This window comes from Mirounga angustirostris, unplaced genomic scaffold (assembly GCF_029215605.1).
Source record: "Mirounga angustirostris isolate CCGP_5_RB_7025 unplaced genomic scaffold, mMirAng1.0.hap1 SCAF_1, whole genome shotgun sequence".
NCBI classification, from domain to species: domain Eukaryota; kingdom Metazoa; phylum Chordata; class Mammalia; order Carnivora; family Phocidae; genus Mirounga; species Mirounga angustirostris.
Genome location: NW_026991709.1, coordinates 88,857,603 through 88,882,416, shown reverse-complemented (window position 1 = coordinate 88,882,416; position 24,814 = coordinate 88,857,603). Strand labels below are relative to the sequence as shown.

The 24,814-nt window shown below is 34.3% G+C and overlaps 1 protein-coding gene across 1 annotated transcript in view; it reads left to right on the top strand.

Moving 5' to 3' along the window:
- The window catches only part of NAALADL2 (N-acetylated alpha-linked acidic dipeptidase like 2), a 1,210,813-nt gene that overhangs the window by 1,039,990 nt on the left and 146,009 nt on the right, over positions 1 to 24,814 (top strand). The window contains exon 13 of the mRNA XM_064590309.1: positions 239 to 334. Within this exon, the coding sequence (XP_064446379.1) occupies positions 239 to 334 (96 nt within the window). The remainder of the gene's footprint in view (positions 1 to 238; positions 335 to 24,814) is intronic.

Genomic DNA, 24,814 nt, shown 5'->3' with positions numbered 1-24,814 from the left:
CTCCTCTAAATAAAAAAAAAAAATTCTTTTGTAAATAAAAATAAGAGTTATAGAATTCTACTCATTTTAATTTATAAGTGTTCTGCAGTTGGTTAATTAGATCAGAATGAAGGCCAACAATCAACAGAAAACTTAAAGCAATTTAGAGTCCTTTTGAATCTTTAAAGAAAATCCAATAAGCACTTGAAAAACAAAATCAATGAAGAGTTTTAAATGTTTCTTTTCTGATTTTCTGCAGGGTCCAAGTTTTCTCTCTGAGGCACTTTTCCCTAAACGTGCAACAAAAATTGAAGAAATGGATCCTTTTTTCAACCTTCATGAAACCATTACCAAGGTAGGCGATAACTGCATTCATGAGCAAGTTGGGAAAGTTTTGGGGTTTTTTTGTTGGCAGATGGAGAAAAGGAAAATAACCAATCAAGAGAAATCGTATATTTTCATTTATAATAAATACTTGAAAAGATTTTAAGTACCTCCCATTACTTTACTAAGGAGTAAGGATGATATACTACTTAATCAAGATCATACAAAGCAATAGCATGATTTGTATTCAAAATCAATCCTTAATAAAACAATTAGGTTTTTTTTTTTTTCCTTCATCTGGAAGTAGATTTGTAGTATACTCTCAAGTACACCCTTTGATTAAGGGCAGTATAAAATGCATCTTTGAATTTATGTATCTTCAATGTTTTGTTTCAATATTTAAGATACTTGGTTGTTTGTGGTGGTACTTTTTAGTTGTAGTAAAAGAAAAATGGCTCCTTAAAAGAAATAAAAAGACTGCATTTATAATAAATGTTTTTACACTGTGATGGTCATTCCTATATTTTTACTTAAAACTCTTAGCTGTGCACTTATAATATGGAGAAAATTAAATTGTACAGTATAGAGTAAATAAATTTAATGTTCTGACATCATATGACATCATACGAATTTTTACATTTACCAACTATTTGTTTAACCTGTCATAACCTCCCTTTGGGGGTAGAGTTTATAGAGAATATTGACATTTCAGCACATTTAAAATAATACGTATTTATATATGCTTAGTTGAAAGATTGAATCATTCTTAAATCTTCTTAGTGAAATTTTACAAGGCTATTTTTCTCCTTCAGAAAGAGGAAATGTGATATAATGAACTGAAGTCAATAAGTGGCAATAGAATGAACTCAGAATACAGACTAGGATTCTAGGTCTACCCTAACTTTTTTTTTTTTAAACTGTGAATTTATTTTTTCTGAACTTTTGAAATAGAGGAGTTTGGACCACATTTTACTTAAAATTTTCCTAAGCTCAAAATATCTGAATCTTAACTACATTTATACCTCTTTGCTTTGTAATTTATTTCACTTCCTTAATTTAGTTTCTAATGTACCCATCCTTTATATCCATTTTTATTTGGATATAGCAACAGAGAAGTGGCCCCCAAATAATAGTTCCTTAGTATTCAAAATATTAACTATATTCTTAATTATTGTAGAGATGATAGATTGATAGGTAAAAATAGATATCTATATATATCTATATACCTATTTAAATGAGTATATGCATCTGCATACGTTTAGATGAAAGCGATTTTGTGTGCATGTGTGTGCATTCATTCAAATATTCTGAATACTTAAAATCTAGGTTTATTTACTTATTTTTAAGTGAAGCATTAGAGGATTTTAGGGCAATGGAATAGTAATATTTTCTCCATTTTTTTTCTGCTTTCCTCTGGATCAGAGAATTCATTGATTTTTGTAGAATGAATAATTTGAGACCCTATTGATATCAGGTGTATAACGAGAGGTGTAAACACACACTGATTCTTGCTGCATGATGTCTTGGACACACCACAACTCCTAAGAGCATGTTGGGAAGCAGGGATGGGGGCAAGAAGGAAGTAGGGGAACATGAAACATAACCTGAACATATATATGAGGTCAGTACTTAGTGTGAAACACAGAAAGTCAGAGACTGAGAGAATACACAAATTTGTGCACAGATATTACCACAGGGTCTATATTTATTTTCAAATTTATTTCATATGTAAGCAGATATTAGCCCATTAAATGGATGTTAGAAAAAATTCTGTCTATGAAGAAATAAAACATGCCTAAGTGCCAAAGTAAGTGACTTCTGACACTTTTTATGACCAAATATATTTATCTAATGTTGGTACTCCTTCCCCAATCATCATGTTTACCTATGGTAACACCTCATGTTGGAGATATAGGCCGGGGAAAGAAATTGTGCTTCAGAAGTTCAATCTTAGTGTACCAATAGGAGAAACTGGGGAATCATGAAAAGAAGTACTTAATAAATACTTTAATAAATACTTTAAGGTCAAATTTTCATTGATCAACAACAAAATAAAAATATAAATATGGTGGAGGTGACTAGGCACATGACTAGGAAATATGGAGTGTAGATTTTACAACCTTGGCTACCAACTTGTTATTTTATTAAGTAAAACTGTATTTTATTTTCTATACCAAAAAGGAGGACACTAGTAATGGCTTTCCTCACTAGTGAGACTGAAAGATGATGTATACATTTTCACTAGAAATGCAATATGGATGTAATTGAAGTATAATTATTAACACATTAAAAAATATGAGTACTGATGTCTTCAGATAGACTCTTACCTGCATTTTCTGAATTTAGTTTTCACTTTAAAGAAAAAAAGAAGTTAGATATGAAAGCATATGATTAAACTGCTTAATTAAATGCTGAGAAGCATGTTTCAGTAAGAATAGTAGTGGTATTATCATAGTGTGTCATGTATTTAGTACACTCATGTTTCACAGAGCAGTGTGATATTATATAAATAGCAATGGACTTTGAATAAAAAGATCCAGTTTGGTATAAATTCTGTCACTGTGAATTCTGAAAACCTGATGTGAAGTAAGAGAAATGCTTTGGAAAATGATAAAACACAATTACTGATATTACACCAATTATAAAACATTTTTAAAAATCTGTATTAATTGAAATATTGAAGATTCTAGTTATTTCTCCCAATAAAAGTTTGAATTCAATACACAGCATTATAACACATCACATATTTATTTAACCTAATTAAATAAATATAAGAAGCATATACATCTAATACAAATGATCATGTAATGTAATCTATTATCCTTTACAAGTGAGTAACCTTGTATTTCTGGACCTTTGTTATAGATCCAAATATGATTTATGTAAAAGTAAATTAGTTTCCAAGCATTAAAATGTTAAGAATTTATCAATGGTGTTTTTTTTCTGAATTAAAAAAATGAAAATAAAGAAACTGCACTCATACATGGGATAGGAGCTATGAGTCCTAGTATGTAGCTCTCCAATGCTGTCCTGCAGTTCTTTAAAAATATTTTTTTTACAAAGTATGAATTTATCCTGGCTTTTGTCTTTTTGATATAAAGCATGGAACCTAAGAAAGTAATGAATGAGGCTCAATATTGATGCTAAAAGGTGTAATTCATCATTGCTTCAATGACAGTCATGTGGTACCATATAAAGTTGCCAAAGGGCAACACATACTGCATCGATGTTGAAGATGTTTTCTTATCTTCTATAATTACCTTTAAAAATAGCATTTTTTTATTATTAAAGAGGCAAAACTAATTTCTCCAAAGACTACACATGCATGAAATACCAATATAAATCTTAGCTGCTTAATCCTTTAATAAGTGAATAAAAATCTCCATGGATTTATGTTTTGAAATAGGCTTATTTCTCCTTATCTACCTAGGAATTGTCTAGTTATGCTTCTAAATCTTCAACATATAGCTCATAAATTGTTATTAGTAATCTAAGTATTCTAGTAGCCTATTATAAGCCAAGGATGAAGCAAAACACTTGAAATATAAAAACAATACGTGAGAATGGGTCCAAGGGAGTAAACAGGTAAGGAAATCATTTTAATATAACATACTCAAAGAGTTGATAGTGATATAAACAAGTTATGAGAATAAAGATGATGGAGTTCATGCTTCTGACTCAGAGATTTGAAGAATACACCAGAAAGGTGACATTTGAAGAATTTAAGAAATACTAACTTTATCTTAATGTCAATGAGCTTCCCTTGACAGTTCTTTAAAAAGCAGGCTGTTGGTGGTATTGGGTGAGAAATGATGATATGTATTTTGAATAACAAAAGACAGATTTAAGAGACATTTTTAGGTTTCAACAACAGGATATATGATATACTGGATATAGGGTATGAAGCGGAGTGAAGAGTAAAGGACAATTTGAATAGCTCCACTTTGGGCAAAGTTGATATTATTGAATTAACCAAATTAGGTGTTGGGCTGAAGAAAGTGATAGAGTCTAACCTTGGACATGTGTAATTTTGGATACTTAGCACATCTAGACAAATATGTCATAGGAGCAGTTGGATACATGAGGTTGGAGCTCAGGAAGAAATAGAATCCAATGCATTAGCTGATGTAATAACCACTTGTCACATGTGGCTTAAACTAAAAAAATAAATTAAATAGAACTAGAATTTAACTTCCTCAATATCATTAGCCACAATTCTCATGGTTAGTAACCACATATGGGCAGGGGCTACTGCATGGGATAGCACAGATTATAGAACATTTTCATCATTACCAATAGTGCAGATGATGTTACCCTGACAATATTCATGCAGAGAAGCAAGAGTGACAGGGAGAGGATAAAAGACCCAGGGCAGAATGGTTTATGGGCTCCACAGGAAAAGATACATTATAAGAAAGAGGAAGCGTTCAAAAGCATATCCTCCCACAACCTCACACCATCGAGATGGTTACTATTAAAAACAAAACAAAACAAAACAAAAAACAGAAGATAACAAGTGTTGACAAGGATGTGGAGAAATTGAAACCCTTGCGCACTGTGGGAATATAAAATGGTACAATTGTCGTGGAAAACAATGGCAGTTCCTCAAAAAATTAAAAATAGAATTATCACATGATCTACCAATTCCACTTCTGGGTATATACCCCACAGAATTCAAAGTGGAGTCTTGGAAACATATTTGTACATCCATGTTGATAACAGCATTATTCACAGTAGCTAAAATGTGGAAACATCCCAAGTGACCATAGATAGATAAATGGATAAGTAAAATGGGGTATATATATACAGTGGAATATCGTTCAGCCTTAAAAATGAAGGAAATCCTGACATGGGCTACAGTGTGGATGAAATTTGAGGACATCATGCTAAGTGAAATAAGCCAATCACAAAATGACAAATACTATATGATTCCATATATATGATGTACTTAAAATAATCGAGACCAAGGAGAAAGAAAATACAATGGAGGTTGGGGTTGGAATGGGGAATTTTTGTTTAGTGGGTATAGAGTTTCAGTTTTACATCTTGTAAGTTACCCAAGGTATAAGAGTTATAGAGATGATATTGGTCCTGTTTACAGATTATCAATGTATTTCATACCACTGAACTATACACTTAAAAATGGTTGACGGTAAACTTCATGTTATGTGTATTTTACAACAATATCTAAAAATTCAGAAAAAAAAGTATATTTACCCAATCAACTGGTCATCCACTGTAACTTCTGAACCACTTATTTGGAATTTGAGAATTCTTTTTTCTCTTCATCTATGCCTGATCCTCAGTTCTTTGCCATTATCCATAAAGAGTTCACATGACTTGTTAACCATTTCTTTGGCCTACTTTTTTTTAAAGATTTTATTTTTTTATTTTGAGAGAGAGAGAGCAAGCACAGACGGTGGAGGTGGGGGGAGGGCAGAGGCAGGGGAGAAGCAGACTCCTGGCTGAGCAGGGAGGCTGACAAGGGGCTTGATCCTGGGACCCTGAGATCATGACCTGAGCCAAAGGCAGATGATTAACCGACTGAGCCACCCAGGCACCCCTGGTCTACTTTTAACTGATGTAACATCCTGTATTTTTTTTATATCTTTTTGGATTTAATATATCTTGTTAGCATTTTCTTGACAAAATTTTGCCATAACACATGCTCAATAAATGATGACTCATAACCGTATTTTAAACAAAACACTATAGCTATGTTGAGAAGGAAAAGACTTTTATTTTTTTCATTTATTATTTTTTTAATTTTATTATGTTATGTTAGTCACTATAACATACATCATTAGTTTTTGATGTGGTGATCCACAATCCATGGTTTTCATATAACACAGTGCTCCATGCAGTACCTGCCCTCCTTAATACCCATCACCGGGCTAACCAACCCCCCCTCCCCCTCCCCTCTAAAACCCTGTTTGTTTCTCAGAGTCCACAGTCTCTCATGATTCATCCCTCCCTCCGATTCCCGACCCCTTCATTTTTCCCTTCCTTCTCCTAATGTCCTCCATGCTATTCCTTATGTTCCACAAAGAAGTGAAACCATATAATTGACTTTCTCTGCTTGACTTATTTCACTTGGCATAATCTCCTCCAGTCCCATCCATGTTGATGTAAAAGTTGGGTATTCATCCTTTCTGATGGCTGAGTAATATTCCATTGTATATATGGACCACATCTTCTTTATCCATTCATCTGTTGAAGGGCATCTCAGCTCTTTCCACAGTTTGGCTATTGCAGACATTGCTGCTATGAACACTGGGGTGCATGTGGTCCTTCTTTTCACTACATCTGTGTCTTTGGGATAAATACCCAGGAGTACAATTGCTGGGTCATAGGGTAGTTCTATTTTTAACTTTTGAGGAACCTTCACACTGTTTTCCAAAGTGGCTGTACCAACTTGCATTCCCACCAACAGTTCCCCTCTCTCCACAACCACTCCAAAATTTGTTGTTTCTTTCCCTGTCTATTTTTGCCATTCTAACTGGTGTAAGGTGGTATCTCAATGTGGTTTTGATTTGAATTTCCCTGATGGCTAATGATGATGAACATTTTTTCATGTGTCTGTTAGCCATTTGTATGTCTTCTTTGGAGAAGTGTCTGTTCATGTCTTCTGCCCATTTTTTGACTTATTTGTTTTTTGGGTGTTGAGTTTGAGTTTGAGAAGTTCTTTATAGATCTTGGATACCAGCCCTTTATCTGTAGTGTCATTTGCAAATATCTTCTCCCATTCTGTGGGTTGCCTCTTTGTTTTGTTGACTGATTCCTTTGCTGTGCAGAAACTTTTTATCTTGATGAAGTCCCAAAAGTTCATTTTTGCTTTTGTCTCACTAGCTTTTGGAGATGTATCTTGAAAGAAGTTGCTGTGGCCAGTGTCAAAGAGGTTACTGCCTATGTTCTTCTCTAGGATTTTGATGGATTCCTGTCTCACATTGAGGTCTTTCATCCATTTTGAGTTTATCTTTGTGTATGGTGTTAGAGAATGGTCAAGTTTCATTCTTCTGCATGTGGCTGTCCAATTTTCCCAGCACCATTTAGTGAAGAGACTGTCTTTTTTTCCATTGCATGTTTTTTCCTGCTTTGTCAAAGATTATTTGACCATAGAGTTGAGGGTACATATCTGGGTTCTCTATTCTGTTCCATTGGTCCATATGTCTGTTTTTGTGCCAGTACCATGCTGTATTGCTGTATTGGTGATCAGTGCTTTGTAATATAGCTTGAAATCGGACGTGATGCCCCTGGCTTTGTTTTTCTTTTTCAACATTTCCTTGGCGATTCGGGGTCTTTTCTGATTCCATACAAATTTTAAAATTGTTTGTTCCAGCACTTTGAAAAATGTCATTGGAATTTTGATCAGGTTGGCATTGAAGGTATAGATTGCTCTGGGTAGCATAGACATTTTAACAATGTTTATTCTTCCGATCCATGAGCATGGAATGTTTTTCCATCTTTTTGTGTCTTCTTCAATTTCTTTCATGAGTGTTCTGTAGTTCCTAGAGTATAGATCCTTTACCTCTTAGGTTAGGTTTATTCTGAGGTATCTTATGGTTTTTGGTGCTATTGTAAATGGAATCGTTTCTCTAATTTCTCTTTCTACAGTTGCACTGTTAGTGTATAAGAAAGCAATTGATTTCTGTGCATTGATTTTGTATCCTGCCACATTACTGAATTGCTGTATGAGTTCTAGTAATTTGGGGGTGGAGTCTTTTGGGTTTTCCACATAAAGTATCATGTCGTCTGCGAAAAGAGAGAGTTTGACTTCTTCTTTGCCAGTTTGACCTTTTATTTCTTTTTGTTGTCTGATTGCTGTTGCTAGGACTTCTAGTACTATGTTGAACAACAGTGGTGAGAGTGGGCATCCTTGACGTGTTCCTGATCTTAAGGGAAAGGCTCTCAGCTTTTCCCCATTGAGGATGATATTTGCTGTGGGTTTTTCACAGATGGATTTTATGAGCTTGAGGAATGTTCCCTCTATCCCTATACTCTGGAGAATTTTAATCAGGAAAGGATGTTGTATTTTGTCAAATGCTTTTTCTGCATCAATTGAGAGGACCATATGGTTCTTCTCCCTCCTCTTATTAATGTGTTCTATCACATTGATTGATTTGTGAATGATGAACCACCCTTGCATCCCGGGGATAAATCCCACTTGGTCGTGGTGGATGATCCTTTTAATGTATTGTTGGATCCTATTAGCTAAGATTTTGTTGAGGATTTTGGAATCCATATTCATCAGGGATATCAGTCTGAAATTCTCCTTTTCGATGGGGTCTTTGCCTGGTTTGGGGATTAAGGTAATGCTGGCCTCATAGAATGAGTTTGGAAGTTTTCCTTCTGTTTCTATTTTTTGAAACAGCTTTGGGAGAATAGGTATTATTTCTTCTTTGAATGTTTGGTAGAATTCCCCAGGGAATACATCAGGCCCTGGACTCTTGTTTTTTGGGAGGTTTTTGATCACTGCTTCAATCTCGTTCCTGATTATTGGCCTATTCAGGTTGTCAATTTCTTCCTGTTTCAGTCTTGGCAGCTTATAGGTTTCCAGGAAGGCCTCCATTTCATCCAGATTGCTCAGTTTATTGGCATATAGTTGTTGATAATAATTTCTTTTTTTTTTTTTTTAAAGATTTTGTTTATTTGACAGAGAGAGACACAGCGAGAGAGGGAACACAAGCAGGGGGAGTGGGAGAGGGAGAAGCAGGCTTCCCGCTGAGCAGGGAGTCCGATGTGGGACTTGATCCCAGGACCCTGGGATCATGACCTGAGCCGAAGGCAGATGCTTAACGACTGAGCCACCCAGGCGCCCGATAATAATTTCTAATAATTGTTTCTATTTCCTTGGTGTTAGTCGTGATTTCTCCCCTTTCATTCATAATTTTATTAATTTGGGTGCTTTCTCTTTTCTTTTGGATAAGTCTGGCCAGTGGTTTATCGATCTTATTAATTCTTTCAAAGAACCAACTTCTAGTTTCATTGATCTGATCTATTGTGTTTCTGGTTTCTAATTCATTGATCTCTGCTCTAGTTTTAATTATTTCCTCTTCTAATGTGTGGCTTATGCATCATTTGTTGCTTTTTCTCTAGTTCTTTAAGGTGTAGAGTTAGTTGGTGAATTCGGGATTTTTCTATTTTTTTTTGAGTGAGGCTTAGATGGCTATGTATTTCCCCCTTAGGACTGCCCTTGCAGTATCCCATAGGTTTTGGACTGATGTGTTTTCGTTCTCATTGATTTCCAAGAATTGTTTCAGTTCTTCTTTGATTTCCTTGTTGACCCAAACATTCTTGAGCAGAGTGGTCTTTAGCTTCCAGTGTTTGAATTTCTGCCAAATTTTTTCTTGTGATTGAGTTCCAGTTTTAAAGCATTGTGGTCTGAGAATATGCAGGAAATAGTCTCAGTCTTTTGGTATCAGTTGAGACCTGATTTGTGACCCAGTATGTGGTCTATTCTGGAGAAAGTTCCATGTGTGCTGGAGAAGAATGAGTATTCTGTTGTTTTAGGCTGGAATGTTCTATATATATCTATGAGGTCCATCTGGTCCAGTGTATCCTTCAAAGGTCTTGTTTCCTTGTTGATTTTCTGCTTAGTGGATCTGTCCATTGCTGAGAGTGGAGTATTGCAGTCTCCTATAATTAACGTATTATTATCAATATGACTCTTTATTTTGGTTAACAGTTGGCTTATGTAGATGGCTGCTCCCATGTTGGGGGCGTAGATATTTACAATTGTTAGATCTTCTTATTGGATAGACCCTTTAAGAATGATATAGTGTCCTTCTGTGTCTCTTATTACAGACTTTAGTTTAAAATCTAATTTGTCTGATAAGAATTGCCAGCCCAGCTTTCTTTTGAGGTCTGCTGGCATGGAAGATGGATCTCCATCCCTTCACTTTCAGTCTGGATGTATCTTTAGGTTCGCAATGAGTCCCTTGTAGACAGCATATGGATGGGTCCTGTCTTTTTATCCAATCTGCAACCCTGTGCCATTTTATGGGAGCACTTAGGCCATTCATGTTGAGAATGATTATTGAAAGATATGAATTAATTGTCATCATGTTGCCTGTGAAGATGTTGTTTCTATAGATTGTCCCTGTAAATTTCTGTTGTATATCACTCTTGGGGTCTTTCTCCTTTTATAGAACCCCCCTTAATATTTCTTGCGGGGCCGGCTTAGTGGTCACATATTCTTTCAGTTTCTGCCAGTCATGGAAGCTCTGCATCTCTCCATCCATTCTAAATGACAGCCTTGCTGGATAAAGTATTCTTGGCTGCATGTTTTTCTCATTTAGTACCCTGAATATGTCTTGCCAGGCCTTTCTGGCTTGTCAGGTCTCTGTGGATAGGTCTGACGTTATTCTGATGTTCCTCCCTCTGTACATAAGGAATCTCTTCCCCCTAACTGCCCTTAAGATGGTTTCCTTGGTTCTAAGATTTGCAAGTTTTACTATTACATGCTGGGGCATTGGCCTGTTTTCCTTGATCTTGGGAGGGGTCCTCTCTGTCTCTAGGATGTGAATGTTTGTTTCATTCCCCAGATTAGGGAAGTTCTCAGTTACGATTTGCTCAAATACATCTTCTAGTCCTCTCTCTCTCCACTCCCTCCAGGATTCCAAATATTCTGACATTGGAATGCTTCATGATGTCACTTATTTTCTGGATCTATTTTCATGGATTCTGAGTTGTTTTTCCCTGGCCTCCTCTTTTCCCTTTTTATCTATTATATTGTCTTCCAGGTCACTTATTTGTTCTTCTGCCTCACCTTCCGTAGCTGTTAGATTATCTAGATTAGATTGGATCTCACTGATAGCATTTTTAAGTTCTGCCAATTCAGCTTAAATTTCTGCCCTTAGAGACTCTATATTGCCATTAATTGATTTCTCCATTCTAGCTATTGTCTTCACAATTGCAAGCCTTAATTCCATCTCCAACATCTTGGTTATATCTGTATCCATTTGTAAATCTGCGGCATAAGTCATAATCTCTGAGTCTTTTCTAATTTGGGGATTCCTCCTCCTAGTCATTCTGTTGATGGCTGGTTGAGGGAAGGTGTAGAGTCCAAATTATTGACCAGAACCCAAGAAAGATGCACCTGTTTTCTAGGGACCTTAGGGTTGCTGGCCTCTTGTTTTCCCAGCCTGTCTTCTGGGGGAGGGGCCTGCCATGCTGTTACTTAGGCAACCCTGTTTGGGCAGAGTTGTCCTGCCCCCTGTGGTGGGGGATGGGCTCAGTGGGAATCAGTTTTTGGGGGCTTTTGTTCTCTGGCGGCTTTCCCTGGTGGCTTTCCGCGTCCTTTCTGAGAGTCAGAGCAGAAGAGACCATTTCCCAGCCTCTTCCTCAGAGCAGAGAGATCACAGTCTGTTCTTCAGTGAGCTCTCCAGACCACACCGTCTCTGTTTCTGTCCATACTGCTATAAACTGCAGCGTCCTGGGTTGTGCTCCCCTCCACAGCGCCCCCAGTCCTGCTTCCAGGTCAGAGCACATCTTTGCCCTTTGTGCTTCTAAAACTGCCAGCCGCTCCCAGTTCACATGCGTGACCCCGCCACTCTGGATTTCCCTCCTGGGGGCTGCCCTAAAGTCTTTTCCCCATGGCTACTGGTCTGGGAGTCTGTGGCCTGTCCCCAGCGTGCAAGGCTGTCGCTCACCTGCGGTGTAGAATAGCAATGGCCAGGCTCCCTCCCGCTGCCATTTATCCTCCGATATCTGCCCACGGAATTACGGCTCCCCACTTCGTACCTCGAAACCAACCACCCACGATATTCTGTTTGTAGAGATCCAGATCTTCTTACATCTCACGCTGATTTTGTGGGTGCTTAGAGTGGTCTGGTAGATATCCAGCTCAATTCCAGGGACCAGCTGAAATAGGGTCCCCTACTCCTCTGCCATCTTTTCTTCCTCTTGGAAAAGACTTTTAAAATCAAGTGTCAATGTATAGCATTTGGAATAGGAGAGGAAAGATATCTATTACATTATTGGATTAATAGTACTTTTCCTCTGGAACACCAAATGCTCTCTATATTATTTTAAAGTCTCTGAGTATGAATGGTACATCCAGGAAAACAAAAGTACCTTATGCATGTGGTACCATGGAAACTAGCAAATGACCTAATTCTGCTTGTGAGCTTCCTTAAGAAATACCAATTTATTAGTTATTTCATTGTTTTTCTCACCTAGTTTAGGAAAAACTGATTTCTTTATCTTTAATTATTATAGGATATGCAATATTAATATATTTTTAGTATAGGTGTTTTTAAAGTACTATTCTTAAATGTGTATGTATTTCTTCCTTTCCTTATAAAATGTCAAAATAGAGATCTTTCATAAAATTATTTGGGAATTGCAATATTCCAAAGAGAAAATAATAGAAATAATATAGTATTTATTCCATTGTGTATGTGGAGAAAGTGTCACAGTGAGATTAAGTTGCAGAAAAAGTCAGCAATTGTATAAAGCATAGAAGTCAAGGCTAGTAATTCTTATATAGTTTGTATTTTAACAATGTAGTTATATTTGCCCTTACTTGTAGCTATAAATTTTAACTCAGTTCTTTTGTGGTGTGAATAAAGGCTAATGGTGGTGTCTTCAATGATGAAAAACATTTAATTAATTCTAATTTTTAACCATTTCAGCTAATACCAGTTATATTTAGAGATGATAACCAGAATCACTTTGACTAATACAGTTATACTCAGCTAATTTATTTTAAACACATGATTTGTGAAATATGAATCTGCAATATGTTTAAATGTCAGTAATAAATTATGTTTGTACCAGTTGTTGTGATATTAAGATTCTTAGAACATGGTAACTGAAAACAATCCACTAAAACAATCTATTCATTTTATAACTATAGAATAGAAAGGCAGACTAAAATACAGAATGATTTTCTCTTGAGATATCATTCTAAGCTACAGCTTAAAAATTATAGCTTAGTAGCCTAAAGTAAGAGAAAAAGGAAGAGACCAAATACCTTTTATTCAGTTTCTTGAATTCCAAAGTCATGTTGTATTCATGAGCTAATAGATTTCTGGTACAGTTTTTTAAATACTTAAAAACATGGCTATGATTTCTAATCTGAATGAGCAAATCCGAGTGTCTTCCAAGTATCTTTAAAGTTGATATATTATTTGGATAAAATATGTGAATATTTTCTTCTATTTAGCAAAGCAAGTGTAATGATATTCTTTAATCCTCTGTGCATTTGAGGTGATTCTGAAGCTGTGAATTTAAGGCTTTTGTTGTTTTTAAAAATACTTTGAAATTTTTTTTCCTGCTATATCAAATTATTCTTACTAGATGCAGATGTCTCCATGGGGATCTATATTATGTTTCATGACATGAACTAAACCAGAAAATAGCCCAAATATGTATTTTCAATGTAGAGATTGTACTTTGTAATAAAGAATGTTGGTTGGAGCTGCTCAAGGGAGATGATGGGATATTAAAACCAACCTCCTATGCTTTGAAAAGGAAATATTATAGGTGTATATTTTCTTCATAAATGTATAATTAAACTCAATATCTTCATTTACTGAAATTGGAAATGGTGCCGACTATATTTTCACTTGCCCAGAGAGGTTTGGCTTATTATTTTTCATTATATGGCACAAATATTATAGTTTCTAAAGGCATGCCTTATACTCCAGTTTCTCTTTTTCATTTTTGTTTTTATTACTCAAAAGCAAATGAGTACACAATATAAGCCTGTCAAAATTTGACTCCCTTTTTAAAGGGAAGTTAATCATCAAAGTAGATATTTTGCTACATCATATTAGAAGAGTTATTACTCCCTATTAAGATGAGTAGAAAAGCTCTGATTCTTTGAGCATACATTTTTTCTTTAATATATACATAAAGACTGATTTTAACATGTATTTATTACAGAATATAAATGTGCTAGTGATATGAATCAGGACAGGAAGCTCTATGATCACCTATAAATAATATGACAATCTTATAAAGATACAGTCAACCTACTTCAGAAAGTTTTCATATGTAATTCAGGAAATGGTAGCCTCACCCCATAAAGCAACATTTTTGAATTTTGTATGAGCTAAATATATAGTTGTTATTTCTGGTAAATGTCAATAAGTTGAAAGTGAATTTTAATGTTAATTTCTTCATTTGCCCCTCTCTTTGAACAAGAGATTCTTTGTCTTTTCCTACCATTCTCAGACAATATCATCCTTGAAATGGTAAGTACAGAGACAAAGTTCAGAGGGGCAGAGTAGTCAATGGATAACAGTTTCTCAGGCCAAATGTCCTTCCAAAAACTGCTGTTGAAATAAAGCTTCTGTATAATAAAAAAGATTTAAAAGCCCCAGGCAATAACCACTTATTAAAAAAAAATCTAATATAACACAACAAACCAGAAGAATCTGGGCAGTCTTTTGGAGTCTATTATAATGGACTTTGATCATGATGTTTACATGTCCTTGGACAGTACCCACTGTCCCCATGTGTTACTGTAATAAAAGATCCCCTTATACGCACACAGACACACACATACACACACATTATGTAGTATGAATGAATTAATGATACAGATTTTCAGTGCTAGTTACTCTGTATTATTCCTTGAAAAACTCTGAATTTTATATATATAAAAGATTATATGTATATATATATATATATATATCTGTATGTTTTATTGTCTTCTTTTTCAGGACAGTCTAAATGTCATCCTGTTTTTGTTTGTTTGTTTTTTTAACAATCTTTGGACCTATATATTCTGCTGCTATTGGTGTGATACAGAAAATATTTAAAAATTACAGTTTTTTTGGCACTTAGTAGCCAGCATTTGAATTATGCAATGTCTCTCAAAGAGTTCACAGCAATTGGTGTTTTAAAATAGAATGAATGTATACCACAAATATTAATATTTTTATGGTATTTGAATTTTAGGAACTGAGCAAGAATTAGACTTGAACAAATCAAATTTTTATTTGAAAGGCAAACATAATTTTTGTTTGTGATGGGAAAACAATATTTATTTAGTCTTAATTATGGTTTATTTACTAATATGTCTTTTTAATATTATAAACTAAGGTTTAGGAATTAATTACATTTAAAATTACAGTGTCCTTGACCATTAGTGAAGACTCAAATAGTAGTATTTCTGCTTTCTAAAATAAAACAATAATGAACAATCATAATTATGTTCTCTAGTTGTCAAGAAAAAGAATTATGATCCTTATAGTTACTGACTTTTAAGAAAGCTAGGGAGAAAGTAATCCGTTTTAGAAATATTTCCTTCAAAAGTAAAAAAAGTCCGTATCAGTTAAAATGTTATGTTTGTCATTAATAAAGACCTACATGCAAACTTGTTCAATATAAATACAATAATTCTATTTTTCTCATGTAACTGAAAATTCTAGGAGAGGTATGCTTTAGGAGTAGCTCAAACACAGCCCTTGATCTATTCATCTGTTATCCTCTCAGTTCTACCCTTGCCTCTGCTGGGCATTTCACCAGCAGAATTCCTCCGTAGTAGAAAATGCTACCAGCAGTTCCTGGATTCATATCTGTATATAATTCAGTCAAAGCAAGAGAGGATCTCTTTTCTGGTGACTTTCTCAGAAGAACAATAATGCTGATTTCTAGAAAGCCCCAGCACAATGGACCCTCATTTTATTACTCTGAATTGGCATCATGCTTATTTTGAATCATTTCTTGTGACCAGGGAAATAATTGTGCTGATTGGGTTAGGCCTGACTTCCATAAACTAATCACTGTGGAAAAGAAATTAAAGTTTTTAAAAACCCTGGTTTAGAAGAATGAGACTAAACAAGATCAAACAATTATGGCTCATCATATCTTCTTTGATTAATAATCTTGGCTAATTCAGATTATTGATAACACAGTTGGAGGAGGGTATGAAGACAGAGGGATATGTCAGAATGAAAACACTAAATGACTGGGAACATGGGACCAAGTAGTAAATGCATGAACAAGATACTGATGAGAATCTTAGAAAGCAAGATTATTTCGGAGTAGAAAAACTATAATTTTTATGTCAGATGATTTGGGTAAATAATAAAAGTATTTTAAAGCAATAAAAGGTTCTTTCTTTCTTTCTTTTTTTTTTTAATAACATGGGCTTTTTTGAACCTCTCTACGTGATATATCTTCTTTCAGTCAACTATTCAAAAAGAGAGTTGCAGTATTTGTTCAGAAGAACTAATGTGTATTTGAAGATTAAGTAAAGATATGTTAGCTGGGTTTTAAGTTTTAGAATAGTAAAACAAATTTTAATTGGTAATGAAAAGAAGCTGAGTGCCTGCTTCCTCATCCACATTGGTAGGTATAACTGTAGTTTGTTAATTTTTATTACTGTAAAACATTTTATTGCTTAAATATACCAAAGTTTATGTACTGCTCCACTGTTGGGTATTTGGTTTGTTTCCAGCAACTATTAAGAACATTTTTGTACAAGTCTCCTTGCATAAAAGTTTCTCTAAGATACGGAATTACAGACTCATATTTAAACCTATTAGGTAATGCTAAATTGCTGGGATAATTGACTGCAAGTCCCCCCCCCTCCCAAAAAAAAAGAAAGAAAAAACCACTGAATAGTCTATTGATTAAGCAAAAGTTATTATACTGACTTTACAAAGAGAAGACACCTTGACTGAACCTTAGTAATATTTCAGGAGGGAGTATCCTGGAGGAAATATTAATAGAATATTTGAGTGTCTCGACTTAAGTTTTAAGGTGAGTGTTTTAATTCAGACAAATAATTGTTAATAGGAAAAATTCATGACAATAAATTAGGGATGGTGGACATGATAAATGAGCTATTTGTCCAAGTGAGCAACATATTGCCCATTGGTACTTGCAAGGAAGAGTAAGCTATTTGTTTGGATATATTGGCTTGTAGAAATTTCTTGATGCAAACAGTGAAGTTATTTATTAAAGCCTTATCTTCATAAACAAAAATTTTCTGGAACAAATAGTTATGTTGACACAAGTGAGTTTACTTTTCAGTGCTGATGGTTAAGCTAAGTGGACTCATGTAGTCTCAATTCTTGGAGCCATGTGTGACAATTCTCTTTAAAATAGTCCTCCACCAAACTTGATAGTTTTTCATTTTTGTTAATCCGATATGTGCAAGTGTTGCCTAATTGTGGTTTAAATTATATGCCTTTCTCTGATTGCTAATGAAATGGAATGTTTTTAGATATTGGCAATTGGGTTTTCTAGATGTTTGTTTGTACGTATGTTTTCTAGGTGCTAGTTAAAATCATTGCCAAGTTTTAATTTTTTTTTATTGGATTGTTTGTCTTTTTTATTGACTCATAGGAGATATTTCTTTATTCTGGCTGTGAACTTATTGTAAGTTACATGTGTCATAAATATCTTCTCCCAGGTTTTGACGTTCATTTCCACTCTTTTTATTGTATCTTTTAATGAACAGTTCTTCATTTCAGTGTAATCTAGTTTAGCAATTTCTTTCTTTATGTTTAGTGTTTTTAGGGTTTTAAGAAGTTCTTCCTTACCCTAGGATAGTATTTTTGTACTACTTTATAAATCTTTATAATTTTTCAACATTTAAATATTTAATCTACCGTGATGATAATGATGATAATGATGATGGTGATGATGATGATGATGATGATGATTTTGATGATTTAGTTAGGGGTGCAATTTTTTTATTTTTCTACCTAGTTTTTTTTTTTTTAAGATTTTATTTATTTATTCATGAGAGAGAGAGAGAGAGGCAGAGGGAGGAGCAGGCTCCCAAGGAGCAGGGAGCCCGATGCGGGACTCAATCCCAGGACCCTGAGATCATGACCTGAGCCGAAGGCAGACACTTAACCATCTGAGCCACCCAGGTGCCCTATTTTTCTACCTAGTTTATTGAGAATTCCATCTGTCCTTAATGATGTACAATAAAACTTATATATCAAGTTTCTGTACATGTATAGGTTTTTTTCTGGGCTCTCAATTCTATTCTTCAGTCTACTCATCCATCGGTGTACAAACACAATACTTTTTAGCCTTATGTCTTTAAAATAAGACGTCCTATCTGGTAGTTCATGGTCCCTACTTAATTCTTCTGTAAGAATATCTTGACTGTTCTTGCCCTTTGTTCTTCTATATAAATGTGAAAATTAACTTGTCAGGTTCTACAAAAACCTTGTCAGAATATCAATTGGAAATGAAGGCACTATATACTTTTTAAATAAATATTTCTTGATCCGAAACAGTTGATTGTTCTCAAAAGGTTATTCTATTACTAGCATCAAATGTAGTAATGGCAATAGCAAGGTAAATAACTGAATATCCTAGTTTTGCAGCTTTTTAGTGCTGAAAATATCCTTAAAAGTCATCCTTTAAACAACTCATTTTATAGGTAATTAACTGCTACCCATAGAAGTGAAGATCAAAATTACAGCAGGTTTGTAGCTGACATAGGACTCAGACTAAGCTCCAATCTCACTTATACTCATAAAAAAATATTTACTCAGCATCTCTATTTAATAATATAGTCATACAATCCAGGGATATAACAATGAGCAATATAAGAAAGTGTATTTGCCTTGTGTTTCACTGTATCATACTGCCTTACATGCCCAAACTCAAAAAAGCCTTTAGACAAATCTTTATGAAACACATTCTGGTTTTGGGGAACTGTTTTAGTAGCAAAGGATATAGCAGTAAACAAAAGAGGAATGATTATCATCCTCCAGGAGCCAAGAGTCTATGGGAAATGGATATCATAAAATTATAGGTATAAATACAAACTATGCTAAGGTTCTGAGAGAACATATAAAGTACTGTTAGAATTTAAGTAGGGCTGTGGGGAATACTGACAGTCTGGGGTATCTGGGAATTTTTTCCTGGAAAAGTAATTTTTGAGTTTTTAACCTAAACTAGTTAAAGAGGGAGAAGAAAAAGAGTCAGGCAGAGAAATCTGTATGACTAACGTAACTGAGGAAAGCGGGATCCCAGCTTATCCTAGGAAATGAAAGGAGGCTACGCCACTGGAAACCAGAGAGCAAGAGTAATGATGGTATAAATGAGAAGGAGGGATAGGGTTAGTTGATAAAATAGGACCTCATGATGCATATATTGTTTATAAAAGAAAGGAAATTTCCAATATAGTATGAGAAGCATTCCAAAGCCAATGAAATGGGAAATTTAAAAACAATTAAATTCTTTAGAGTAGGCAATGATGGGCGATTCTATTGACTTTCATTTGGCACTAAATAGCTTCAGACAGTGGAGTTGATTAGTTTCAGTAGTAACTTGTTCAATGTCTAATAATACTTAAATAAAGAAAATAGGACAAGGATGTGGAGAAATGAGATCCAATGTAAAATAATTACTGTTAGTTCAATTTGTAGAACCTTAAACTAGAAGTCTAGTTTAAAATTAATTTATATGTAATTATAAATCATCTGTTTAAATCTTCATCTTTTTTGCCTTTTTCAACTTTGTTTTAGTTCTTTTCAATTTTTTTATGTTCTGAATCTTTAAAATGGTACTTCTGTTGCCATGTATTAAACTTGTATCAGGCATTTATAGACTTTTTTAAGTATGTTGGCATTCTTAAAAGTAAGTGACTTCACTTCTAAATACTTTGCAATTAATATTTTTAAAAATAAAAACTTATTCCTAAATAATCAAAATAATTTCATATCTAACAGAATTATTAATAATCCCTTAATATTAGCTAATATCTATTTCATATTCAAACTTTCCTAATTTCTTCCTTATACCCTTTGCAGCTGGTTTGTCTAAACCTGGATTAAATTTAGGACCAAACATTGCACTGGGTTAAGCCTCTTTATGTAGAATAGTCCTTCCCCCTCAACGCCCTCACACCCCCACCCCCACCCCACAACACTGATTTGGTGGTGAGAATAGGACAGTTGTCCTGTCATTAGTTTTACCTTCTGGATATGTGGTGTCATTTAACATATTCCTCTATCCCCTGAATATCCTATGAATTGGAAGTTAAATCACACATTAATATTAAGCTTTTTTGGCTAGAATACAACGTAGATGATATATGCATCATATTGTATCCTGTCAGGGGCACTTCTTAGCTAGTAGAAATATCAATAATTCTAAGATTCATCATTTGATGAGAGTAATGATATTCTGATCTCTTCATTGTACAGTGATGTTTTCGGTTGTTACTAGAAAATTGTATCTATGATGTTAGTTTAGCAGAATCAAGTGTTCAATTTCCCATTATAATAGTCATGAAAGACTAGGTTACACTGCTGTCCAATTCCAAAATCTCAGTGGCTTAAAATGACAAAAAATACTTATTCATTCAAAGCCTGCAACTTTCCACTGTATGATGACTCAGAATTACATCTGCATATCAATGCACTCTTTGTAATCACCAAGGCAGGGAAAGAATGAAATGGACAAGTATGGAGTGGCTCTTAAATATTTCTGCCCCTAAGTAACACTTGCTTTCATTCATATATCAAGTCATAAGATTATGCCTAACTTTGAGGAGACTGGAAAAGGTATGACTACGATGCATCCTGACAGAGAAGAAACAGAAATAGTGGTGATCAGCACAAATCAAATTCATCAGCCATTTACCTAGTAGTTTTAATGATAATTGATGATTATCATCGATAATCAATGATGTTTCTTGCCTGAAACACCAGTTTTACTAAAGATTATAGAATGATAACTTTCTAATTTTACCATTTGTTCTGTCTTTATTAACAGATATTCTTATGTAAAGTCAAACTATTTGGTTGACCGTAAAATGTAGTTTCTATTAAAAAGCAGATTGCATATTTAATTAATTTTCTCCAATAACAGTTTTCATGGATGGGGCGCCTGGGTGGCTCAGTTGTTAAGTGTCTGCCTTCGGCTCAGGTCATGATCTCAGGGTCCTGGGATCGAGCCCCACATCAGGCTCTCTGCTCCGTGGGAAGCCTGCTTCTCCCTCTCCCACTCCCCCTGCTTGTGTTCCCTCTCTCGCTGTGTCTCTCTCTGTCAAATAAATAAATAAAATCTTAAAAAAAAAAAAAACAATTTTCATGGTTTTGGTGTAATAGCTGCCTCAAATGATAATAACAAATGTTTTTGGTGTTTTCCCGTTACAGTATTTTATATATTAAATCAATTTTCCTAAAAGCAATGATCTCCATCAGTTAAAATCATTTGTGTTAAATGCTCAGATTATCACAAATTTGGTAAGGAAAAACTCTTTGAAATTTTGTCCTAAGATTTTTTGACATGACCACATCAATCTTTGACAGCTTCCTTGATTTTTGGCACAAGATTTTTGAGACATGCCTTGTACTTTCCCTGCCAATGATCTAGAATGAGCCATTTCTCCAATAGTCTCTGGTTTCCTTTAATGGAGAATGATAGAAAAGGGTAATACCTGGCCACTGAAGGTGCTCATGATGTTGCTATTACTTTTAGAATTTAAATTGGGAGAAGTAGAAAATATATACTTTAAAAATTATACAGCCCCCTTGATTTAAACATCACAGTGTTTTGGGGTACCTGGGTGGCTCAATTGGTTGAGCGTCAGACTTGATTTCAGGTGATGATTTCAGGGTCCTGAGATCCAGCCCCATGTCAGGCTCTGTGCTCAGTGGGGAGTCTGCTTGAGATTCTCTCTCTCTCTCCCTCTGCCCTTGCCCCCTGTTCTCTCTCTCTCTCTCAAATAAATAAATCTTTAAAAAAATAAACAACACAGTGTTTTACTTAACTTTTTTTTTTCTTTTACACTCAAAATTGTAATTCATGGCATCTTTATTATAATTACTTCTAAAATTCTTTATCATGAAAGCCTATGATTACATTCTCAAAGTAGACCCTATAGTACAGTAATCACTTCAGATTGTGTTGTGAAAGAAGGAAAGACAATCTACAATCAATTAGTTTCTGAAAAGGCTGCATATCATATACAAACTATTAGATAGTCACAAAGCATATTATTAAATCAGAGACTTCGAAAAGCTGTGACTTAAACATGCCTGCTTAACTTTGTTTAGACCAGTATTTTCAAAATGGAAGTAGTTTTTCATGGCACATATTTTGGGAAATACTACTGTAAAGTAAGGTTTAAGGATTAGGGCTCTCCTTCACAATTCATAGAATTAAGATCTATTATTATACGTAATCTCAGATGTCTTATAAGTGCATAAAAATAAAATCCTTCTACCTAATGATTTTCAGAAACATTTTCTATTCCAGAAAAAAAAATAAAAAATATGTTAGTTTGAATAAGCTAATATAAAATAAGGTTTTTGAATTCTGCGGTGAAAGGACACTATAAATAGATGTTAATACAGTTTTCTACATCTTTGAACCGACTTTTTTGAATGATTTTTTTAAAAAAACATAGCTGAAATTAAATTATTTGTAATTTTATTGATACAAAAATTCTTGCAGTGTAGTAAATTTTTAATCCACAGCTAGGGATTAATTTTATATGAAATATTGGTTTCCTGTATGCCAGTTAATGTATGATTCTCTTCTTTTATTAATGAAATATTTTCTGATGAAGGACATAAATATAATTGTATATATAAACACAAACATTCATATAAAATGAAAACTTGTACCTCTACTTAGAATCTCCACAAAGGGGACACCTGGATGGTGCATTCAGTTGTGTCCATCTCTTGGTTTTGACTCAGGTCGTGGTCTCAGGGTCATGAGATGGAGCCCCACATCAGGCTCTGCGCTCAGTGCAGAGTCTGCTTCAGACTCTCTCTCTCTCTCTCCCTCTGCCCCACCCCGCTGAACTCACTCTCTCATTTATTTATTTCTCTCAAATAAATAAATATTTAAAAAAAAGAATCTCCACAAAGTATGTATGAGATATATTTTTATCATATATTTGACATATTAACCTTAAAAATTGCATTGCACATATTTTATATTATCTGTTTATAAAATGCTTATTTAGTTCTATAAAATGCTCATTAAAAAATCTTCAAAATTAATGTGGATATGTTTTGTACTTTAAGGCAAGTGATACTTAAGGTTATTTTGAATATGAATTGTATTTTGCATATAAATTATTGGAAATTCAAAATGAAAATCCACATACATATTATCATTAAATGTGATATAGCATGTGCACCTTGAGAATTATTTCTAAATGGCTGACATGTATGACATAAGGAAAAAGCAATACCTTTCTTTAGAGTATCATTTAAGCTCTCAAATAATAAACTTTATGGAAAAAGAAAGGAAATTTATTAATTTCATTTGTCGGTTGAGTTCTTCATTAGGATATAGATGTCCGTAACTTTCTTTCAGACCCTAACTATTATATTCAGGTTATTTTCCCACTGTTTTGTCTTAATGTCAATTAAATTCAGTTTGAATCTTTGATTACAGAATTTCATCTGTTAAAATTTTTGAAAGATTCTCTTAGAAAGAGGAATGGTTTGCAAGGATTAAGATCTAACAGGCAACTTTTGGTTGATGTGTTTGCTACTTAAGCTTTAGAAGAAAGCACAATTCACTGGAAAGCACAATGATTCCAAGTAATGTTTGTGAAGTGCTTTGCACCTGGATCCCTATGTAAATTTAAGAACCATCTAAGTAAGATGAGCCTTAGCAGCACTTAGATTACTGTCCACAGAGGACTTCTTCGACAGTTACTATGGCGTCATGGCAGAAAGAAAGTTTCCAGCCAGCAGCTCTCATTTCTTGTGCTTGTTACGTCTCTGTATTTATTATCTTTGGATTTCCCTTAGAGAAATCAGAAACAAAGCAATTACTTTACAATGTTGATTTGGTCTAGATCTTGTGTACCCCCAGTAGAGTATTGTTATAACATTCAGGACAAAATGGTGAACACTAACGCCATGTTTTGTCTTTCCATTCTTTCTCATGCTGGGTTATCATACCCCATTTCACATGACTGGAGATTTAACGTATTTGCTTTAGATACTTTACTGAGAGATATCAGAATTAAGGCATGGGTGGGAATGGGGCAAAGAACTACACCTGTTTATAGTAGGTTCCACTTTATCTTCACTTCAACTGTGTTATGACTAGAGAATGGTGATAGTTTCATTTCACTATTTTTCCTTGGTTTTCTTACTTCTAAGAAACAGGCAAAAAATGCAGACAGCAGGATTCTTTTGGGAGGATTTATTAGATAAAAAAATTGGATAATGCATGTAGAAGTTCATGGCATTGAGTGTGCTCCGATATGTAAAAACTATTTTTAAAAACCGGATATTATCTGAATCTAAAATACACAGCTGAGTGAGAGTTTGGGGCTGTAGTACTCTTGTTGGCAACAGTTCAAATTCAGATAATTTTCTTTTCCTTACTTTCTTCCATACTTAATTATTATTGAATTATAAAAATACTTTGCTTTTGAATATGTGCCAGTGTCACATTCATTTTAGACTTTTATACTTTGCCAGCAAATGCTTCCAAAGTATTTACTTCAACTGACTACTCTTAATTTTACTCTTGAATATCTAGCTGAATCCATATGTACTCCAGAGAACTTTCCTTAGATCCAAACCCTTTTTATTTCAAA